Source organism: Python bivittatus, unplaced genomic scaffold (genome assembly GCF_059951505.1).
Source record: "Python bivittatus isolate LINGU-HERP-01145 unplaced genomic scaffold, Pbiv_v1 ctg000840_np1212, whole genome shotgun sequence".
NCBI lineage: Eukaryota > Metazoa > Chordata > Lepidosauria > Squamata > Pythonidae > Python > Python bivittatus.
In genome coordinates this window covers 11,065,946-11,086,600 of record NW_028277113.1, presented here as the reverse complement: position 1 = coordinate 11,086,600, position 20,655 = coordinate 11,065,946, and the positions used below count along the sequence as shown (strand labels likewise).

General features: G+C 35.9%; 1 protein-coding gene across 2 annotated transcripts in view; it reads right to left on the bottom strand.

Annotated features, from left to right (window-relative positions):
* Positions 1-20,655, bottom strand: part of GMDS (GDP-mannose 4,6-dehydratase) — a 330,486-nt gene that overhangs the window by 272,661 nt on the left and 37,170 nt on the right. Inside the window, exons 1-3 of one of the 2 annotated variants that reach the window (XM_088130878.1) lie at positions 20,069-20,273; positions 19,641-19,728; positions 17,682-17,791 (exon numbers count right to left, since the gene is read on the bottom strand). In XM_088130878.1, coding sequence (XP_087987004.1) covers positions 17,682-17,791; positions 19,641-19,728; positions 20,069-20,101 — 231 coding nt within the window. In that variant the 5' untranslated portion in view covers positions 20,102-20,273. Of the gene's footprint in view, positions 1-17,681; positions 17,792-19,640; positions 19,729-20,068; positions 20,274-20,655 lie in introns of those variants that run through there. The other variant, XM_088130877.1, reaches the window with a different exon arrangement.

Sequence of the window (20,655 nt, the reverse complement as noted above, 5' to 3'; positions counted from 1 at the left end):
ATTGTACATTGCCCAAACTCTTACAGAGTTGGGTTGCCTTCTGAATTCAATAAATAAATAGAGCATGATTTGTTGTTGTTCAGTTGTTAAGTCATGTCCGACTCTTCGTGATCCCATGAACCATATCACGCCAGGCCTTCCTGTCCTTCACTGCCTCCCTGAGTTTGCTCAGTTTCATGCTCATTGCTTCAGTGATACTATCTAACCATCTCATCCTCTGCCGTCCTCTTCTCCTTTTGCCTTCAATCCTTCCCAGCATCAGGCTCTTTTCCAAAGAGTCCTCTCTTCGCATTAGCTGACCAAAGTATCTGAGCTTGAGCTTCATTATCAATCCTTCCAATGAGCAGTCAGGGTTGATTTCCTTTAAGATTGACTGGTTTGACCTCCTAGCAGCCCAAGAGCATGATACCATAATTTAAACATAAGATTACTGGTATGTGAAAAACACTCTGTGAAAGAGTGTAGTTGGTTAGACACTTCCTGGATACAACGGTGGGCCTCCAGTTATGACTCTCCAAACAATTATGTTCTAAGGTCTTCAACCCCATCAAAACCAGGTAGGTTTCTTCATTTCTCTACCAGGGAATCACCCATCCACAAGGTTTTTGTCTTAATCAGGGTTGAACTTCATATTCTTGATCCTCAACAGTGAATCTTAGACCCTTATTCAAATTATGCACAATCTCTCTGATTCAGATGTTATAGAGAACATTACCAGCATGTTGATGATATCTGTTTCCCTAAATTCCTGAGGACCATTCATAATAGTTTCTTACGAATGTTGGTTACCACTGAAGATAAAGAAAGTATTACTGTATATACCATCACAGAACATAGCTGACAACCTTTGAAATTGATCCTGAAAGTTGGAATAAATAATTTTAACAGTGTTCCCTGAATCCCAGTTCAAGGAGATAATCAAGAAAAATATCTTGGTCAATGGAATCAAAAGCTGCTGAGAAATCAAGCAGGACCAACAATTCCTCAATTTCCCTCCCCCAAAAGATTATCCATTAGGCTGATTCTGTACAAATTAACACAAGAAATAAAATGTGTATTTGGTACTAAAGGTCCAAAGTGGGCAAATGTGCTTTGGATTTGGCATGGGCCCCTCATTGTACCTTTTCCCGGGAAGCTTGCACCTTTAAGGAGCTGCCAGAAAGTTCAGCAAGGATGCTCACCCTGGATCTGAAACAGCTTTGTGTGTTCCAGATTTGAATACTGCACATCACTATTTAAGTAAAATGTTTTTGAAAAGTGCTAAATAGATAATATATGTATTTATATGGGTGATTATGCACGAAGAAGGCAAGAAACAGAAAGACACCTTGCCCTTCTACTTTTTTTATTTTTCAGAGGATCAGACTAAAAGTTTAGTTAGTTTAGAATCATAGCTATAGCAGCATCAAGTACTTATTCTGTGGAAACTCATGGGATATATGTGTGTGTATATGTGTGCACATGTATATACATGTTCATTCATTAATTTACTCTACCTATTCTTCCTTTGATGGGAATTATCTTAAATTTGGGGTAATTTTTGGAGTGTGATGTGGTAGTAAAATCTTGGACTAGGACTGTGGGGATCTAGATTCAAATCTATCTACAATAGCAGGTGACTTTGGGCCATTCACACTTTCTCAACCCAATCTCCCTCATAGGGTTATTGTGGGGATAAAAAGAAGGGAGAGGCTCATGAAAGCCACCTTCAAATCTTGGAGGAAAAAAAATATGAATCTTCAATCTATTTTGGGTGAAAATAACTATATGAACCCCTGTAAATAATCAATACTGATTTTATTAATACAAATGTATGAACGTTAATACAATACGTTCATATATTAATGTATATATGTATGTTTGTGTATGTGTGTCTATGTGTGTGTGTGTGTGTGTGTGTGAGAGAGAGAGAGAGAGAGAGACAGTTTGGTGTAGTGGTTAAGAGACCATGAGTTCTAGTCCTGCCTTAGACAAAAACCCAGCTGGGTGACCTTGGGCCAGTCACTTTCTCTCAGTCCTTGTCAGGCCAAGTCCAAGAACAACAGTGAAACAGTCCAGTTGAGTTAAGTTCCTTTATTTGCTCACACCTTATAGACAGAATCTTGCCAGACTAAATCTATACTACTGCAACAAGTGAATATACCCTGGGAGATTCTAGGGAGCGGCTATCCTGAACCTCTTTCACTTCCCACACTCCCCCTGCAGACTGTGTGGTCTTTCCCTTCCTGGAAATGCACCCCCTCCTTCCTGATAGCCTTGATCTCTCACAGTCCTAGGAAGCAGGCAAGGGCAAACCACTTCCAAAATTTCCCCAAGAAAACTGCTGGGACTTGTTCAGGCAGTCGTCAGGAGTCAAGACTGACTCGAAGGCACCAGAATAATATATATAATATATTATTATATTATATTATATTATATTATATTATATTATATTATATTATATTATATATATTATAATTATTATAATATATATTATATTGTAATATATTATTATATTATATATTATATAATAATATAATACATTACAAAATATAGTTAGGACTGCCAGTGGCAGTGAACTATTCCTGCAATGTGTTAATAGAAACATAGGTTGACTTTGAAGAAAAATGTTGAGACATAGGGTACTGTGAGAAGCTAATTTTGGAAAACCAATTAAGTTTCCTAGTGATACAGGTAGGGCTGGACCTGGGTGCAGATGTACTCCACACATCCAAAATGACTACCAGAGAATGGGCAGCAGGGTGGGGGCAGCAGCAAAGTGGCAGATGTTAGTACTGTGACAGGAATCTTGTTCTGAAATACCTGTACCATGGCTGCTGGTTTTTCTTTTACCGATAGGATTATACAGCAGTTGCTTATAGAAGTTCTGACACAAGCCGCTACCAATCATCTTTATTTAAAGATGATTTTCATTAAACAAGACATAATATATGCATGATCTCATTATACAGACTACGAATTGACATATAAAACAATTACCTAACTATCGCATAACTACATTTACAATGTACCCTAGCTGAAGGGAGCAATTATATTCCCCATGTTTTTATACACTTCCAGTATTAATATTTTATCTTTATGATGATTCATATATTTCATTAGTACCTCCTAGAATTTTTTTCTTAATTTCACCATTAGATTTTGTCTGATTTTGCATGTGCTTTTTCCCCCCCAAGAATATCTATCAAACATGTTTTGGTGTATGGTTTAAAGAAAATTCCCTAAACCCTTCTATGATTTGGCAATCACTGCTCTTGTTGCTGAAAGTGTGTTATGACAGCTTCATGATTCAGTGGTTTATTTGAGAAAAAGAACACATTCCACAGAGCTTATTGTGGATTTTTAACGAATGATATTTGATTATATTTCCTCAAATATCCTATTAAAAAGTGTACCACCCTGGTGCACTTTCACCATATACAGTACATATTAATGTGTCCTTTTTTATATCTTCTCCAATGGCAGGATAACCAATAATCTACTCTGTCCTACAAGTCAAACTGTCTTATAACATTTAACCATTACTTAAGCTGCCAGAATAGCCTTGGAGCTCCAGGAAGGCCAGAAGCCAAAAATGAATGTCAGAGTAAGGGGGGACAGATAAGGAGTTTGGCTTAGCATGCCTAATATAGGCAAGAATATTAGAACTGATGAATGAGTGGTCCTCAGTGGGGAAACAACAGACCAACACTAGTGCCAGGCTTGCCCTAATGATTGTAGCCCACAAACAATTGTGGCATAAACATGATGATCTGGCTACATCATCACTAAGTGGTCCTCAACTCAACTAAGTCAGCAAGAGCAAAACTTACATGCTAAGTTACTCAGTTTATTAAGCCAACCCTAGCTTTTCCCAGCCCCTGACAATAATTTCTTCTACCCATTTCTTTTGCTCATTGCCACCATGGGACATTTTTCATAATCATATTTTTTCAGCACTATAAAATTGGAAATTATATCTAAGTGAACTGCACTCACACATTATGTTGGAGGTATATATACTCAAAATTCTTGAATGACTTATACTGTAGTAATACCTTCCAAACTGTTTACATGTACCCCTTCTCTCAGGCTTCCTCCTCTTAATTTCTCCCTTTTTCTTGAACATTAATTACAGTTAGCCTTGGATTAATTCCAATTAGTTCTATATTTCAGTCAAGTGACAGGAAACCTATATTTGAGTTTGGATCCGGCTTCAAAATCCAATTTAAAGATAATAATTATTAATGTCGATATAGTGAAAGCATAGCCAAGATATTAAGAAATCACACTATACCACATAGAACAATTCAGCTCCTCTTTTTTTGTGTAAATTCTAAAGTTTCAGTTTTTGTTTTCAGTTACATCTGAACTCTGCAACTATAGTTCATGAACAAGCTGAGATATAAAACCAATTTTAAATTATAGCTTCACATCCAAACTGTGTTTAGAAACATAGTTACTTAGTTGAGATTTAGCAAGAAATAAGTAACTGAAAATTCTGAGATTTTATGGCTTATACAATGAGAAGAGGAAAAAAACCCAGTTGATTGAGAAGCTACAAGCATTGTTTGTATTTCAGTCTATTAAGAAGAAACATAAATGTTCGATCACAGGCATCATACCGCTACTCACGAAGTTGATGAATGCTTTTAATTTCTTTGATGGTAGGAACAGGGAGACAGTTTCTCTTTGTTTTTTTCACTAGTTTAATTCATAATGAAATCAAAAAATTGGGGTTTCCAAAGTTTTATTTCTATTGTATCATGAAATAAATTGTTTTAACTTGACAGTGTAAGGATTTGTAAGTAGTCTGGTCCAGCATATCCAGAAGCAAAGAAAAGGTTGTTATAGATCACTCACTTTTGATATCTGCATATTTTCTCTTTTCACTTTTTATTATTTTTCTAGCTACTTGTATCTACTAGTTCCCTTGGGATATTTGGCCTATTTTTCATGAACAGCTTGATGATTAAACAGTGAAACAGATGGTTTTAATCAAACTCCTTTGAATGTAAAATAATTTAACATACTTCCCATTTTTATCACCCATCTAAGCAAAACAAAACAAAACACCTAAATCAGAAAGTGATAGCAATGAAAACATTTAAACAATTCTGACTTTCTGTTTCTCCTGAGGAAATAATTAAAAAATTAAAAAATGTAAGATATTGGCATAGCATGATACTGAGGCTTAATAGTTGATAACTTTGTATTATTCATTAGCTGTAAGCATTTTTTGAAATTGGATAAAGATTAAATTTACAGCTACATAGGTCTATAATAAAAAAACATTTAATAGGGAATATAAAAGGTAGTACAGTTCTCAACATTTAACATCTAATATTGTAGTAGCTGTAGTAATATTGTAGTAAAGACAAAATTAGACATTTTAGGAGCAGAGCTTGGTTAGTAGGTGGTAGCCAAAAATCGGAAGGACTCTAGTAGCACTTTTTCAGCCTAATGCATTTTATTAAAAGTGATAAGCTTTCATGAATTACAACTCACTTCACCAGATGCATACAGTGCCCCTTTCGGACTTTTTGAGTGAAACAGAAAAAAAAAAATGAAATCATGATGGATTTGATTATTAGTAAACTAGTAGACAATAGGAAAAATGGATCTTATGTGGTACTCTCAGAGTAAGAGTTTAATGTAAGCTTTACTTATATCTGCTGTAAAAGAAGTCGGACATCTTTTTTGTATTTCTGTTTCTTCTTTTTCTTTTTGCACTCTGTTTTCTTTTTCTCTATTCTTTTTCCTGATTATTAGTTCTTGTTAGATTTTATGTTTCTCTCTTAAAATTTAATGAAGTTATTACAAAAAAAAAGATGCATAGAGTGGATAAACTTGTGTAGGATTTAAAGTGGGATAAGGTGTGTGTGTGTGTGGGGGGGCAGACAGGTTGATTACGCAGATGCAGGTTCCATGAGACACTTTACAAGTCCCTTATCAATCAACAATTGTAATGTGTTAAAAGCCCATTGTTTTCACTGTGACCTTTTGAGATGGCCTGAAACCTCTTGACATATGTAAATTCAGCAATCTTTCATTCGATTGTGCTGGTAAAATTTCTTTGTTCCAGAACTGCTACTCTGAAATCTAGAAGGGAATGTCTTGGAAAGTTAAACTGCTCTGATATTACTCTGCTTTTGTTTTGAGTTACGATGTCAAATGTGTCCATTAATTATTTTGTGCAAAGTCTGACCCGTTTCTCCTATATAGAATTTAAAGGGGAACTGCTGGCAGATTATGGCATATATCATATTAAAGAAAAATCATGTGAAGGTACCTTGGGGAATAAATGTTGGTATAAATGTGACATGCAAGATCTTCCCCTCCCTTTTTCCTCCCACTTCATCTCAATTTCATTCTTACATCAGTTTAGCCGCTCTACACATCTGATGAAGTCAACTGTACTTCACAAAAGCATATGCCTTTTAATAAAATGTATTACTCTGAAAAGACTAAATTTACTTTACATGTAGCTTTTAAAAAGAGAACTACAGAATGCAGTGACCCAATGGAGTCTCAAGAAGAGCAATTTCCTCTCACCCTGCAGTTCTATTACACTCAAAATCTGCTCTGTAGGGTGGGAGCTGATCCTAAGCAAATTTGGGCAGGAAACAGGATGCATGAGCAAAAAACTATTTCTTTAATTTCATTCTTTCTCTTCAGCAACCAAAAGAATCTATACACTTCTTGGCCTAAATCCAATCTTGTGATTTCTGATTGTGCTACTAGTTTTCTCTCTACCTTCCTCTCTTCTGCAAATCCCTGCATAGCCCAGTTCTGTTTCAGAGATCTCCAATAATTTGGGACACTGAAGGTAGGAGAGGGAATTTGATCTGCCAAAGGCATTCAGTCTACTGGTAGACAGACACTGTTAGATATAACCTAATGCACCGTAACAAGTTTGTTAAGAACAAATAATAATCCTTGCTAAACTATGATATTTTGATGGAGAGCTAATAAAAATTATGTGCTCCTAATTACCTTAGGTCACAGCAAGTGAGAGCACTTTCCCAGTTTTGGCTGATCTCCAAAAAGCTAAGCAGAATCAAACATGTTTAGTTCTTAGATGGGAATCCACCAGGAAATCCTATGGCTGTAGAGTAGACTGGGAAGTTTAAAAAAACAATTATAGAGGGCACCAATGGTAAACTGCTTATTTACTGTTGCCAAGAAAACAACATGAATGTGCCCACTTAGTTACTAGAAACTGAGTTTGACTGAACAATTTGTTAAGAATTAATTAATTAAGAACTAAGAACAAGTTAGAATTAGATTCCAAATTGGGCAGGAGCAACTGTGCATTTTTTATATATACATATACGTTAGTTCTATAACTTCATTTTATCTTCAACCCCTAATAGTTTCTGTGGTTTTAATATTATGGTCTGAATATGTAGCCCTCTTACAATAACTATACAAATTAAATAAAACATTTTCTCTTTTCAAGTATGAATGAGAACTTAAAATTTCCAGTTTCTACTGGAAAATATGCTTTTAGCTATGAAAATAGATAAGTATTTCATTACAATTCAATACTTCTCATTATTTCAATATTATGCTACTAGACTTCATTTGTTTGGACTCATCTGCCATACGGTACTGTAAATAGCAAGCCTTTTGCCTTCATGTGTTCTCAGTGAGGATATCAGAGAGAAATAATTGAAAATAACAACACTGCTACAGAGTCAGGAAAACTCAGAACAATGCAAATATTAAATGTGGATCAGTTCTGTTTACTTTCCATATTCTGACAATGGAGCTTAGTTGTATGAGCAGGTCTTCAGACTGCGGCCAGTATTTTGTTCATCTAATTTTTTTACCATATTGATAAACATGACAAAAATCTTAAGGATAGCAGCATTTGCTACATTATTATAAACAATTTTATCCCTTAATTTCTTAAATTTAATTTTGGCTTTGCTAAAATGATAGAACTATTCAAAGTCCTCTCTTTTAATAAGCTAATCTTTATTCACCTCCTTAACTTTAATCAAATTTTATTAATTCTATATTGGAAGAGTTCGATCAGAAACCCATGCTAACCATGATTTGCTTTAACAAAACTCAAAAGCATTAAAATGGATTTTGATATAGCTAAGTGGCACAATAGAAAAATAATTCTTACTATATATAAAGAAGTATTGTAAAAACAAGTATAATTATACTGAGTTCCAAACATCATAAATTTAAATATGACTATTTTAAACAGTGTATTAAATATGCAATAAGCTATATGACTTACTACAGTGTAACTATCTATTCACATAGCTATAACATACATCAACCTTTGCTAGGTAATGACTAATGATATAGTTCAGCAGTATGAGAAAATTCACATTCAATTTATAAATACAGAAATAAATCTCACAACTTACATTCAATCTGACCTGTACAACTATTACGCTAAAATATTCCTGTTTATAGAATGGCTTTATGAACAACTGGCAGATTTTAATTAAATTTTATACACACACACACACACCAGTTCTAAATACTTATAAATGCACACTAACTCATTACTGCCTAAATTATGGACAACGTATAACAACACTTTTGTAAAAGAAAAAAGAAAGTATTTTTATAAAATCACATTTTGGAAACGAGCACATACGTATCTTGCATAATTTTAATGGATATACTTTTAATGTTTTCATTTCATGAAAATTATTTTAGGATATTTGTTTAAGTTTCAAAAAATCAAAAGGAGTCTGGTAGCACCTTTTCCAGCTAACACCTTTTATTAAAAGGCACAAGCTTTCAAGAGCTGCAGCAATATATACTGCAAAATAGCTTCCACAGGATGTGTGAGAAACAGTTCCTTAAAATAATATATTATTCTTATTCTTGAGCATCACTCTTAAATAATGCCAGTCAAATCTGAGTACTGACATTTTCTTTCTCTGAGTAGCTTATCTTTAAAGTGATATGCAGGCTTAGTCCCGTAGTACCCCAAGGCAGTAGTTAATTCACTTAAAACTTGTGAACACTTTCTATTTTTCTCTGTCTATTTATTTTGATGTGTATATTATTCTTAGCTAACTTCCATCACATTTCATGAGTTGATGTCATACCTTAAAAGATTAGGCATTCCCACCTGGAACTATTCACAATGTATAGCATTGCATAACCTTCTCCGTCTTCTATTCTTGTGCATTATTAATAGTAGCATTCTTTCTTATTTAATGTATAACTACAACTTCTACCAGGCTATGGTTGATAGAAGCCTACTGTCTGTCATGCTACTTTCATTACAGTCAGAGGAACTGAATGGTTCATTATCTAACACTCTGCTGCCATCTATTTGACAAAAAGAAAACAACTCTTTCGATGACCTGTTTTGAAAAATATAATCTTCTATTGGACTAAACTAAAACAAAGAATGCAAAGACTTTCATTGGCATTCTGTGTTTAAATATGTCCTTCAGTGTAACAAAGAGAAATGTTCTTGCAGCAGCATTTACTTGTCATTCTCATATTTGCTGGCATGTTGCGTCCTTAGCATTTATGTCACAGCAGAGGAAATCTTAGGATTGAAGGACAGTTTTTAAAAAATTATACAGGTATTTCTTCCCTTCTCCATCTTTCTTTCTCTGTCAAGCAGACACATGGATAAAACACATTTTAAACTTTTAAAATCCTGGTTATTAATCTCATATAAAGAATAGGTACTTCTTCATTACACCAAAATCCCATTCCCATCTCCTTTGAAGTTTTTCTCACTGAGGTAAATATTTATAAAATTGCAACCTCAGATGGTCAGTACTGTGGTCTGGATCCAGATATGGGTGTCCATTTGTAAAAGAGACCAAGATTTATAAGATGCTCCTCCCGCAAGTAGGGAAGGAGATCATTTTTGCTGATTGCCCATTTCAGCCAGCTCTCAGCAGCATTATATATCATATTCCACTGCATTGTTACTTGATCCCCCAAAGCAGGTTTTCAATGGTTAACGGGGGAAGAGAGAATTAGTAAAAATAACTCTCTTTTGTCTTGCCCCCCACTTTCTTGAGCAGAAGGACTGCCTGAATAAAACTCATCTACAAGTAATAGGGATGCAATCCTCTCTGAATTGCAAACATCTGCTTTTAGCTTTGAACCTCAATTTTAAAAATAGGATATTACTGAAATATCTCAAAGAACTGTTGGGATGACTTACGACACAATGGCTGAATTCAAGTGATAGAATAAAAAATAAATTAAACAATGTCAGAATACAGTAAAATGTATAACTGTTGTTACTTAAAAATTATCTAGATACTGTATTTTTTTTCAGCCACCATGGACTTTTGGAAACAGTTTAATTTCAAAAACAGGGTCTTCTGAGAAAAAAGTTCTGATATATTCAGTGAGCCTTATTCCTGCGTAAATGAGCAAAAACTAAAATTCAAACAATTAGTGATACCAAATTACATGAAGAGTATTCTTGTAACTAATTAATTAATTTGCAGTCCAAGACTAAACCAACCAACATTAAAACATATATAGCAGTTGAAGAATTTCTATACATAAATTACACAGAAACCAAAAACAGTCAAAGCTGTGAGGAACGCACCAGCAGATTTGTGTAGGCTATAGCTACAGATAAAAATTTTGCCACCATGCTTGATACATCTAAAATTAGCTTTATCTTCTGTTTGTACAGAAGTTATATCTTAGATAAAACAGATATATTATATAGGTAGTCTTTGACCTATGACCATTCCAGTCAGTGATCATTCCAAGTTGTGATGGTGCTGAACGAATGGTGGTTACAATTGGTCCTCAGAGTTCCGGCCATCTGAGCACCCCTGCAGTCATGTGATCACAATCTGGGTGCTTGGTAACCCATTTACACTTACAACCAGTTGCCAAGCGCCCCACGATCACATGATCGCCATTTGCAACCTTTCATGCTGGTTTCCCCAGAAAGTCAGTGGGGAAGCCGGCAGGGAAGGTTGCAAGTCGCTGGGGTAAGTCTCCCTCACCCGTGCACCTTCCCTGAGCCCCTCTATGCTCATGCCACATCAGCCACTTGCACACTCCTGCGCACACTCCCCAACCTGCACAGTGCCTCTTGTGAACCCCTTGGTACCCTTACGCACCCTCATCCACCCACACAACCTCCCCAACCCGCACCTCTCTCACATACTTGCCTACCCTTGTGCACTCTCCCAACCCATGTGGTGCCTCTTAAGCGCATCCTCACACCCTCCCCAACCCGCACTGTGCCTCTCATGTACCCCCTTGCACCCTCATGCACCCTCCCTGACCCATTCCTCTCGCACACCCTCATGTATCCTCCCTGACCCACACCACACATCTCGTGCACCCTCCCTAAATCTCAACCTGTGCCTCTTGCACACCCATGTGCACCCTCCCCAACTCACACTATGACTCTTGCACACCCTCACACACCCTCCCTGACCTGCACCCCTGCCCCAACCTGTGAAGCACTTCTTGTACCCTGGTGCACCCTGCCCAACCCTCCCTGACCCACACCTCTCGCACACCCCCTCATGCCCTCACACATCCTCCCCGACCTGTGCAGCACCTCTTGTGACCCTCTTGCACCCTCCCTGACCTTTGCGGCACCTCTCGCATACCCCCTCACATCCTCCCCAGCTTGCACTGTATCTCTCACACACCCCCTCGCACCCTCACATACCCCACAACCCTCCCCCACCTGACAGTAGTCACTTAACTACCTATGGGACTGGGACTTGCAACTTCCTGCTGGCTTCCCCACTGATTTTGGTTGTGGGAAGTTGGCAGGAAGTTGTCACTCCTAACAACCATGGGATTCAGTTAATGATGACAACTGGGACTGCAGGGATTGCCATCGCTAAACAATGTGGTTGTGCTTTTACAACCACATTGGTTAGCGATGAAAATTCCGGTCCCAATTGCCATTGTAAGTCAAGGACTACCTGTAGATTCAACACTGATTCAAAATAAAACTAGTTTCTCAGTAAGGAACATCCCACAATCCTTTAAAAAAGTATACAGTAGGGGCATAGAATTAATCTCTCCTGGCAGGTTACTCCTACATTACTAAGATGGTTAAGTAATTTAATGATCTCTGCCATGGAATAAAATTATATATGCCAATATATAAACTGAGAAAGTTCAACTGAACTCAAGCAACAACTAGATTTACTCATAGATTCTTTTTCTCCTTCCACCACTCAACAGTCGTACAACTATCTTTGTCTGCTTTGGATACCCTAGAGTGAGAGAAGAAATGACTACATTTCTTCAACACACAGCAAATGAAAGTATCCTACTGATAAACTTGTCAGATAAAAACAGATTCCAAGAAATATGCTGTATGTGATATGAAGCATGATCCTGTTTTTTTCTGCCAAGGTGTTTTAAGTGCTCTGAACATTTATTTTATATCACTCCATCTATGGTATCCAGAGACTTTACTAATGCAGAATGATAGTTCAATTTGTTTAAGTCACTTATGATGACTATTATCAGTGGAAAACATATCAACAGCAATACCCAGGCAGTATATCTAACATGTTAGTTTTTCACTGTTATCTCAGTCTTCAAGTAGGCATCATTTCCATTCTGTAAGTGGGAAACTCCAAGCTTAAGGGCAGTTTCCTGGCCCAAAGTTAGTCAGTGAACCTTGTATGAAGCAAAAGTTTGGCTTAAAACTAGTAAGAATCCTTCTGCAAGATTCCAGTACCAGAAACCCTGAAGAAATATTCCATCCTTTGAGTATAAAAAGTCTCAGAGCAGCTTATATGATCAATAACATGTTTAATTAAAAACACAGTATATACATGAAGCACTTTAGACGTTAATTATAGTGAAGAAATAGCAATATGTGGATTTCTGAAATATTTAGAGCAAATATTTAAAGCAAAATTAATCCATAATCCAATTGAGCACTGTCTGAAGGAAAAAAAATGAGTGCCTACTTGGGCAATGAATACTAGAATACAGAAGCACTGCATGATTCTAGAAACAGATACAGTTATTTTAATGAGTCACAAGCGGGTACTCTATTTGCACTCCCACATGCTCCAAAACACCTCCTTAGAATCAAATCTGAAGCACTGCAAGAGACTTATAGCGTAGCATTTCTTTTGACAGATTACTCACAAAGCTGCATTAAAATTAGGATTTATAAGTGAAGTATGTTTCTATTCTATTTTATCTAGTGATTTTGTTTACATTCTACAATTATACACTTCTCAATTATTTACTTTAAAAGTTATATTCCTCTATATTTATGACTGAGAACTTTGCCCATGTTCCCTGGACTTCGATAGACTCATTCCAAGAAATGATTTATCTCTGCTGGTTTTCTACAGGAAACCAGACCAACATTCTCTTACTTTGTTTTCCTTACTTTTAACAGAGCTCACATAAAACTAACCGAAAGGGCAAAATCTATTCAGGCCAGTACCGTAGAAAGAACACTACATCAAAACAAACAAAACACTGGGTAAGTTTAGAGTATCTGATGGGGATGTACGGTACCTATACGCATTTTAACATTATAAGTTACAGTATTAACTAAAACAATATAAAATGTAAAATATCTCCTACCAGTAATCCTGAGATTCACAACTTTAAAAAACACTAAACCTTCCAACAGTTTAGGGCCAAGAGTTTATCAAATATGACAGGGTAGAAATCCAATTAATCAATAAATAACATAGACAATAATAGTAGCAAAATATGCACCAGTCACCACAGTTCTTTGTGGAACTAAATGGAACATGCCTCACCACTGTAATTTTTTAAAAATGAACATAATGCCTATTTAATTATATCCCAATTTTATTCTCTGGCTCGATGAACATACCAAGTTCTTCCCCTCATTTTATTTTCACAACAGCCTTGTGAAGGTTGTTAGTTAGGCTGAGTAATAATGACTGGCCCAAAATATTGTAACATAGTGAGACCCATTAGAAGGGACTTGAATTTGCACCTCTCCAGCCTTGTTGAAGTACTGCTACCACGACATTATCAACCCAGTAGTACAAAGGATAAAACAGTCCACTGGATCTGGGAAAAGGCATAAAAATATTTCACTAAACTCCTAGAAAGATCCTAGCAGAAGACCAATAAATAACGAGTAAGAAAATTTAATGTGGGTGCAATTGTTAAAACTCACACAAAATATTAATCACTCCAAAACTATCTTGTGCTGAATTTCAGTATTATTTGAACTGCTGTTATCTGGTAGTTGTTTTTTTGTATTTGGGGGGTTTTGGTGCCTTCAAGTCAGTTTGAACTCCTGGCAGCTACCTGGAGAAATCCATGCAGTTTTCTTGACAACATTTTAAGAAGTGGTTTGTCATTCCCTTCTTCCTAGGGCTAAGAGGGAGTGAATGGCCCAAAGTCACCCCACTGGCTTTATGCTTAAGACAGGACTGGAACTTATGATCTTCCAGTTTCTAGCCTCATGCCTTTAACTACTATACCGAACTGGCTCATACCGTATTTTTCCGACAATAAGACGTCCCCATGTACAAGATGACCCCCACTTTTCCAGCCCAAAATTAAAAAATCAATATTTTAAAGATAGTGCAGAACACATTTTTATTTAGTAATTAGTTAACATTGACCTGATACACTCGGTGGGAGGAGGTCCAAACCGTCTCTCTGCAGCTCTATTTCCAGGCTCTTTTGCGTAACTGATTACATTCAAGCACGAGTGAAACTGCAGATAGCTTGTCTCTGCAATCAGCCTTCCTCTAATTGGTTTGTTCAGCATCAGCTCACGTCAGTTACATCAGGCTCGTGATTGGAGGAAGTCTGTTTGGGAGACAAGCTATTTCACTCGTGATTGGAGGCTAGCAATAGGAGGAAGCTTCTCTGCAGAAACAAAGTATGGGCAGTTTGGAACCGCGCGATTCTTGGCTGACTTTCTTGAATAAGACGCCCTTCAGTTTTTAGGGTAAGGATTTTAGAAAAAAGTATCGTCTTATAGTCGGAAAAATACGGTAAATTATGAACCACTTTAGGAATTTGAGTTATAAAAGTAGTAGTAGTAGTAGTAGTAATAGTAATAGTAATAGTGGTGGTGGTGGTGGTGGTAGTAGTAGTAGTAGTAGTAGTAATAATAATAATAATAATAATAATAATAATAATAATAATAATAGGCATTTTGAAAAGAACAAATCCAAATGCTTCTTAGCAAAAATCCTATTTTCTGGAATGTAGGTACAACAGTGCCTACATTCCAGAAAATCAAAAGCCAACAATGACCAAAGTTAATACTATTGCTGAGTGACAAAAAAGTGTAAGTTATGAATGTGCATATAAATGAAAACACAGACACACAGAAATGTACATGTACAAACACAAAAAAGATAGCAAAAGCATATTTTCATCTCCATTCCTTATCTTGTCGGTAAATACAGGAGAGGTAATGATGTGGGAAATTATCCTGTTTACCCTGTTTAATTTTATATCACTCCCCAACTCTTTCAAATAATTCAAGTCAGTGACATGAGAATAAAATAAAACAAAGATGAACAGGAAGCACAAATAACATATACATATATATGTTAAAAAACAGTTTTGTGCATAGTTTTGCACAGAATATTCACAAATTTGCTTAGATCTTATGACTTGTCAAAGATTCAAAAGATGATCCATCAGTAGGGCAAATACAGCCAAAAGTGGAAGGGGCAGTGGAAATGACACATACACAAAACCCTCACGCAAACAGAAGTGTCAACTGTACGCTCTGATAAGTCCAAGCCAACATTTACAAATAAAAAGAATATTGGATCGGATCCAAACCTGTTTAAGTGGTGGAAGGCTTTCAACTTGGCAGAATATCCTATGACTGATAATGTCCCTCTTGCACTGCAATGTCCCATCCAACATGCCATGCCGTTCTGGATATTCCAACATTTAGGAATGGCATTTGGAAGGGAGTATGTGGCTGTGATATGGATAGGACAGGAAAGTCTTGTTGCTCAAACAGAACTATTTAACTGGAATTGAACCTATTATCTCTCATTTCTATATTTTTATAGATTTAATTTAACTGTTAGGTGAGTGCTAAAGAAAAAAATGGTTGTACTTGTCTCATTTGAAACCAAGTTCTTTTGCAGAATATACTAAGCAGACATAGGCTTCCCATTTATAATCAACACTAATAAGTAAGAGGCAGCTTCTGGACAACCTTGGCTGATCCAGAAAGGTAAACAGCATTAGACCTGATTAATACTTAGATAGAACACCACCCTTGGAAGGCTAGAACTAAAGGCTAGACTGCAAAGTTACAAAAACATCGCTCAGACATGTCTGTGTAAGTCATCTTGACTTGATGGCAACTTTATTTAAGCAATAAATAATGGTCTGTCATAATTAACATCATCCCTGAACAATAATAAGAGTTGCATCCTTCCCATTCCTTTAACTGATTATGCTTATCTCTGTGCTTAAAACTCTTTTTCCAAGTTAATTGTTTTATTGCATTATAAAATACGAATAGTACATAACTGGATACAGTGGTATTTATACGATAAAAACTGGAAACTGTTAACACTATGATGATTTAGATAAATTAAACCTTTAAAGATGAAAATTATATCAATGTTAAATAAGATTTTTAAGATGTTAATGGACATAAGGTTGCTTAAGTTGTGTAATTAATGCTAAGTATGACATGGATAAAAAGTTCCAAAATGCTTAATATTTAATACTAAGGTCTAATAACTAATGTATTATTATTTACTGTTATTTAAAGTCTGTGCTTAAAACTTTGGCGATCAAGGAACAAAGAAAACAAAAGTGAAAGATAAGGTGCTATTGTTTCACCATTTCCAAACTTTAAGGCAGAGATGCTCAAACTTTAGGTCATAACCACTTAGAGAGTTATGGGGGGGGGGGTTTACAAATTTCTCAGCGGCCAGAAAGGTTGAAAGGTATGTGGTAACAGAATAGAGTGGTCTGCAGAGCTTCAACTCCTAGAGGAGGGAAGAGGGAAGGAACCCACACCATGTACAGTGTACGGCCAATGGAGATCAGAAACCCCTGCACGGGCACCTCCTCAAAGCTGGGAGGAGACGTCAAACCCACCACATTGCTGATAAAATAGGTGCACTTGGTTGGTCCTCTAACAAACTGAGAGTCTAGCACTAACTCAGTTTGTACATACTGAATATGTAATTCCTCACTGTTTATATAAATGTATTTTAATAGAAAATATTGTACATGGATATTAAAAGGTTATACAGTACTGGTATTTGTTTATATAACAAGAAAAGGTGCAAGCGAAAAAATTGCTCGAACAACAAAAACAAAAACTGAAGCAAAAACGAGTGCAAAATGTGCAAAAAGGTAAGTCCTATATCTTCCAAGAATATCCAAAACTCCAATCAACCTTCACCTAAGGCTAAATAATCCACAAGGTGAGTTATCTGTCTGCTCTGTATTTATTTATATGTCTATACTCACAAATCATGCTTCTCCCCCCTCATACACATATATACATGCATCACACACCACCACTCTTTTAGTATAGCTTTATTTTACTTACACCATTATTTAAAGTTTCTTTTATATTTTTTCATTCTCAATATTTTGTTCATAAACATATGTTTAAATAAAATTAAAAAGTGGGATCTAACAAAGTTAGCAGCAGCAAAATATACAGGTGCTACATTTTTTCGCTTACATATAATCACATTTCTTTTGTAAGATACATATTTATTAATATTACTTACTTTAACATGACTCTGTGCTCCAAGATTATAAATTTCAGTGGGTTTCACTTCGTTAATTATTTTCACCAAGCAAGTACTATCTGTCAGATCACCATAATGTAGTTTCATATCTTCAGGTTAAAAAAAAAAACATAGTTAAAATCATGTAAATTTGACATATGTTGTTCTCATTTCTATTTATACTTTCCTAATTTCTTTGAAAGTCAGACAGGCATATATTTTTATTATAACCATAATTTAATACAGATTGTGGCTTTCTAATAATGTACTACACTCCAATCTTCATAATTTACTAAGTCAGACATTATTTTCTTTGGAATGTAAGTCACTGAGTGGTAAATCATAGGAATTCTGAAATTTAATTTGCATTAATTAAATTACATGAGACATTAGATTTTGTACCAACTGCCTTTCTGGTAAAAATGTAAAAAATATGATTAAAGAAAAATTAAATAGAAATGACTTATAAAGTATATGATAAAAAAGTCTACTGCAAACATTCAAAATCCTATTTATTTTCAGTATATTGTCCTAGTTCAGTTTCCCTAAAACCATTTACACTATAAGTCACAATATGCAAAACATATTTTTCCTGCTCTGTAACTGGTTGCCTGAATTATATAATAAATGTAGAATAAGTACATGGGAGAATTCAGGCAAGTTGTAAATATGTTTTAAATTATTATTACAGTGGCCCTCATTATCTGCAGTCTTATTATCTAGTAATTTTCCATATCTATGATTGATAGAGACCTATAGATGTAAAGGTTTTCACATATTATGATTTGGCCCTGATTTTGTTTATTTACAAATGGCAGGCTTTCAGATACTTATTTTTTTAAGAATAGGTTGTCACTTCAATCTACCTGTATCTGCTCCTTCCCCCCCTCTTTCAGTCCCAGCAGATCTTACTGGATCAGCCCATACACGAGCCTCTACATGGCATCTGGGCTTCTTTGAAGTCACTCACTTGGCTGGTGATGGAGGGGGTTATGCACTTGCGCTACCTGGCTTACACTGGATTCTCTACATGGCTCTTTTGCCATCTTGGTGGAAGGTCCTCTCAATCACATTGTTGGATCCTATTGCTACCCACAGAGCCATGTGGAGGACAGAAGTCAACAGGAGCCATTGCACAAGTGGGATGTCTCCCTTCATCTTCCATCAAGTAAGCTGCATTGAAGAAGGGGGCCAGCTTCACTGGGAAACCACACAAACCGTCATACTGGACTTAATGAAGGACTTAATACCACATCTGAGTGAGAAGGAGGAACAAATACAGGAACATTGCTCAGAGAGGAAGATGGAGTAAGTGGATGACCATTAGGCTCCAGAACCTAACCCCAATTCTCATAAACTCAAGGTCTTGTTTTTTTGCAGTTTTATTATCCATGTTTTTGGATAACAAAATTGTGTTTGAACAGAACACTGGCAAATAACAGTCACCTGGTACATTAGCTTGTTATAAATGGCTGATGTTTTTGTTATAATATAAACAGTCACCTGTACATTAGCTTGTTATAAATGGCTAATGTTATAAATGGCTGATGTTTTGATATCTGATCACCAAATTCATTTTACTGCTAACAGGTTTTATATTGATTTCATATGGATATGCAGGAAGGGACTTGATAAACAGTGTATAACCAAGAAAAGAATTGTGAACTGGTTCTAATTAGTCAGGAAAATTACTTGCAATATATTAACAAACCTATATTGCTATCCTAAAAAGTCCTCTTACTTTGCTTTTTTTTTTTTTTAGTGATTATTAGTGATAATATCAACGTTTTGTTTTCTATTCCAATTGAAATTAATGAAACATTTTTCAAATTTTGAAAAGAGAAGCCAGACTAAAAAGATGCCCTGTCTGATGCAATCTTATACAAACATTAGAGATAAAAACAAAATCACAGCATAAGTCCCCTGTGTATCCCATCTCATCTTCCAGCAAAGACTTACTTCCTTCTAGGTGAGCCTGCGGGTTCTTGTAGAGATGTTCAATCCGTCCTGTGTTAAAAGAGCTAGATCTACGAACAATTCCATGTACCTGCAATTTAACAGAAGCACAGAGAACATTTAGCTTTTCGATATTTAGCTCCACAATATCAGATCTTGCAAGATCAGTTTCATGATACAGAAGTGTCCGATTCAAACAGAAAAACAAGGAAGGGCCATAAAGGTTCAGGAGAAATACTGAAGAACCATTCCGTACCACAACACTATTGTCCAACAGCTTATCTTGTAAGCTAAGCTCACAAATGTGGCTGGGCAAAAGCTATTTAATGGAAACAACTGCGTGAAAATAATGGTATCCTCTTTCTCCATGCTGTTTCTCTTGTTCAACAATCAGACGTTTCTGACAAACATCTCTAGCCTATAGAACTTACATAATTATAAATATTTGTACTTAATCTCTTCATGGCTTCAGGTTGACATTATTTGTGCATCTTTCTTCCCTGAACAATGGAAGGAGAGAGACTTTTCCTAAATAGATAAGTAACAAATAGCAATGTTTAGTTTACACCTAGCCAACCCTGGCCAAGCTTTAAACTCTAAGCAGGATCAGATCTGGAACTGTTTGGATGGCAGACCACAAAGATACCCCAGGTTTGTAGGCTGGACTGGAAAGAAAAAAAAATCCCAAAGGCAGTGGAAAACCACTTCCACCTTGGCGCAAAGAAAACAACACTGACATGTCCATTAAGTCACCAGAGGCAAGCTCAACTCAAAGGAAAGTTTACTTTATTTACTAGAAACAAACATATTTATAGTGAAAGCAGTACCAAGGAAAGAGACAGATTTTAAGTCTAGGACTTGGCAGTATCCTTGATTTTATTCATTTGTTCTCTTGTTTTGCTTTTTGCTTTTGTTAAAAGACATGTTTTCTAAGTTACAAGTATAAAAGTAGCAGTGTCACTTTACTATTATGAAATAGACTGAATAGTGTTACAAGTAACACAGAAGATGGGAACTG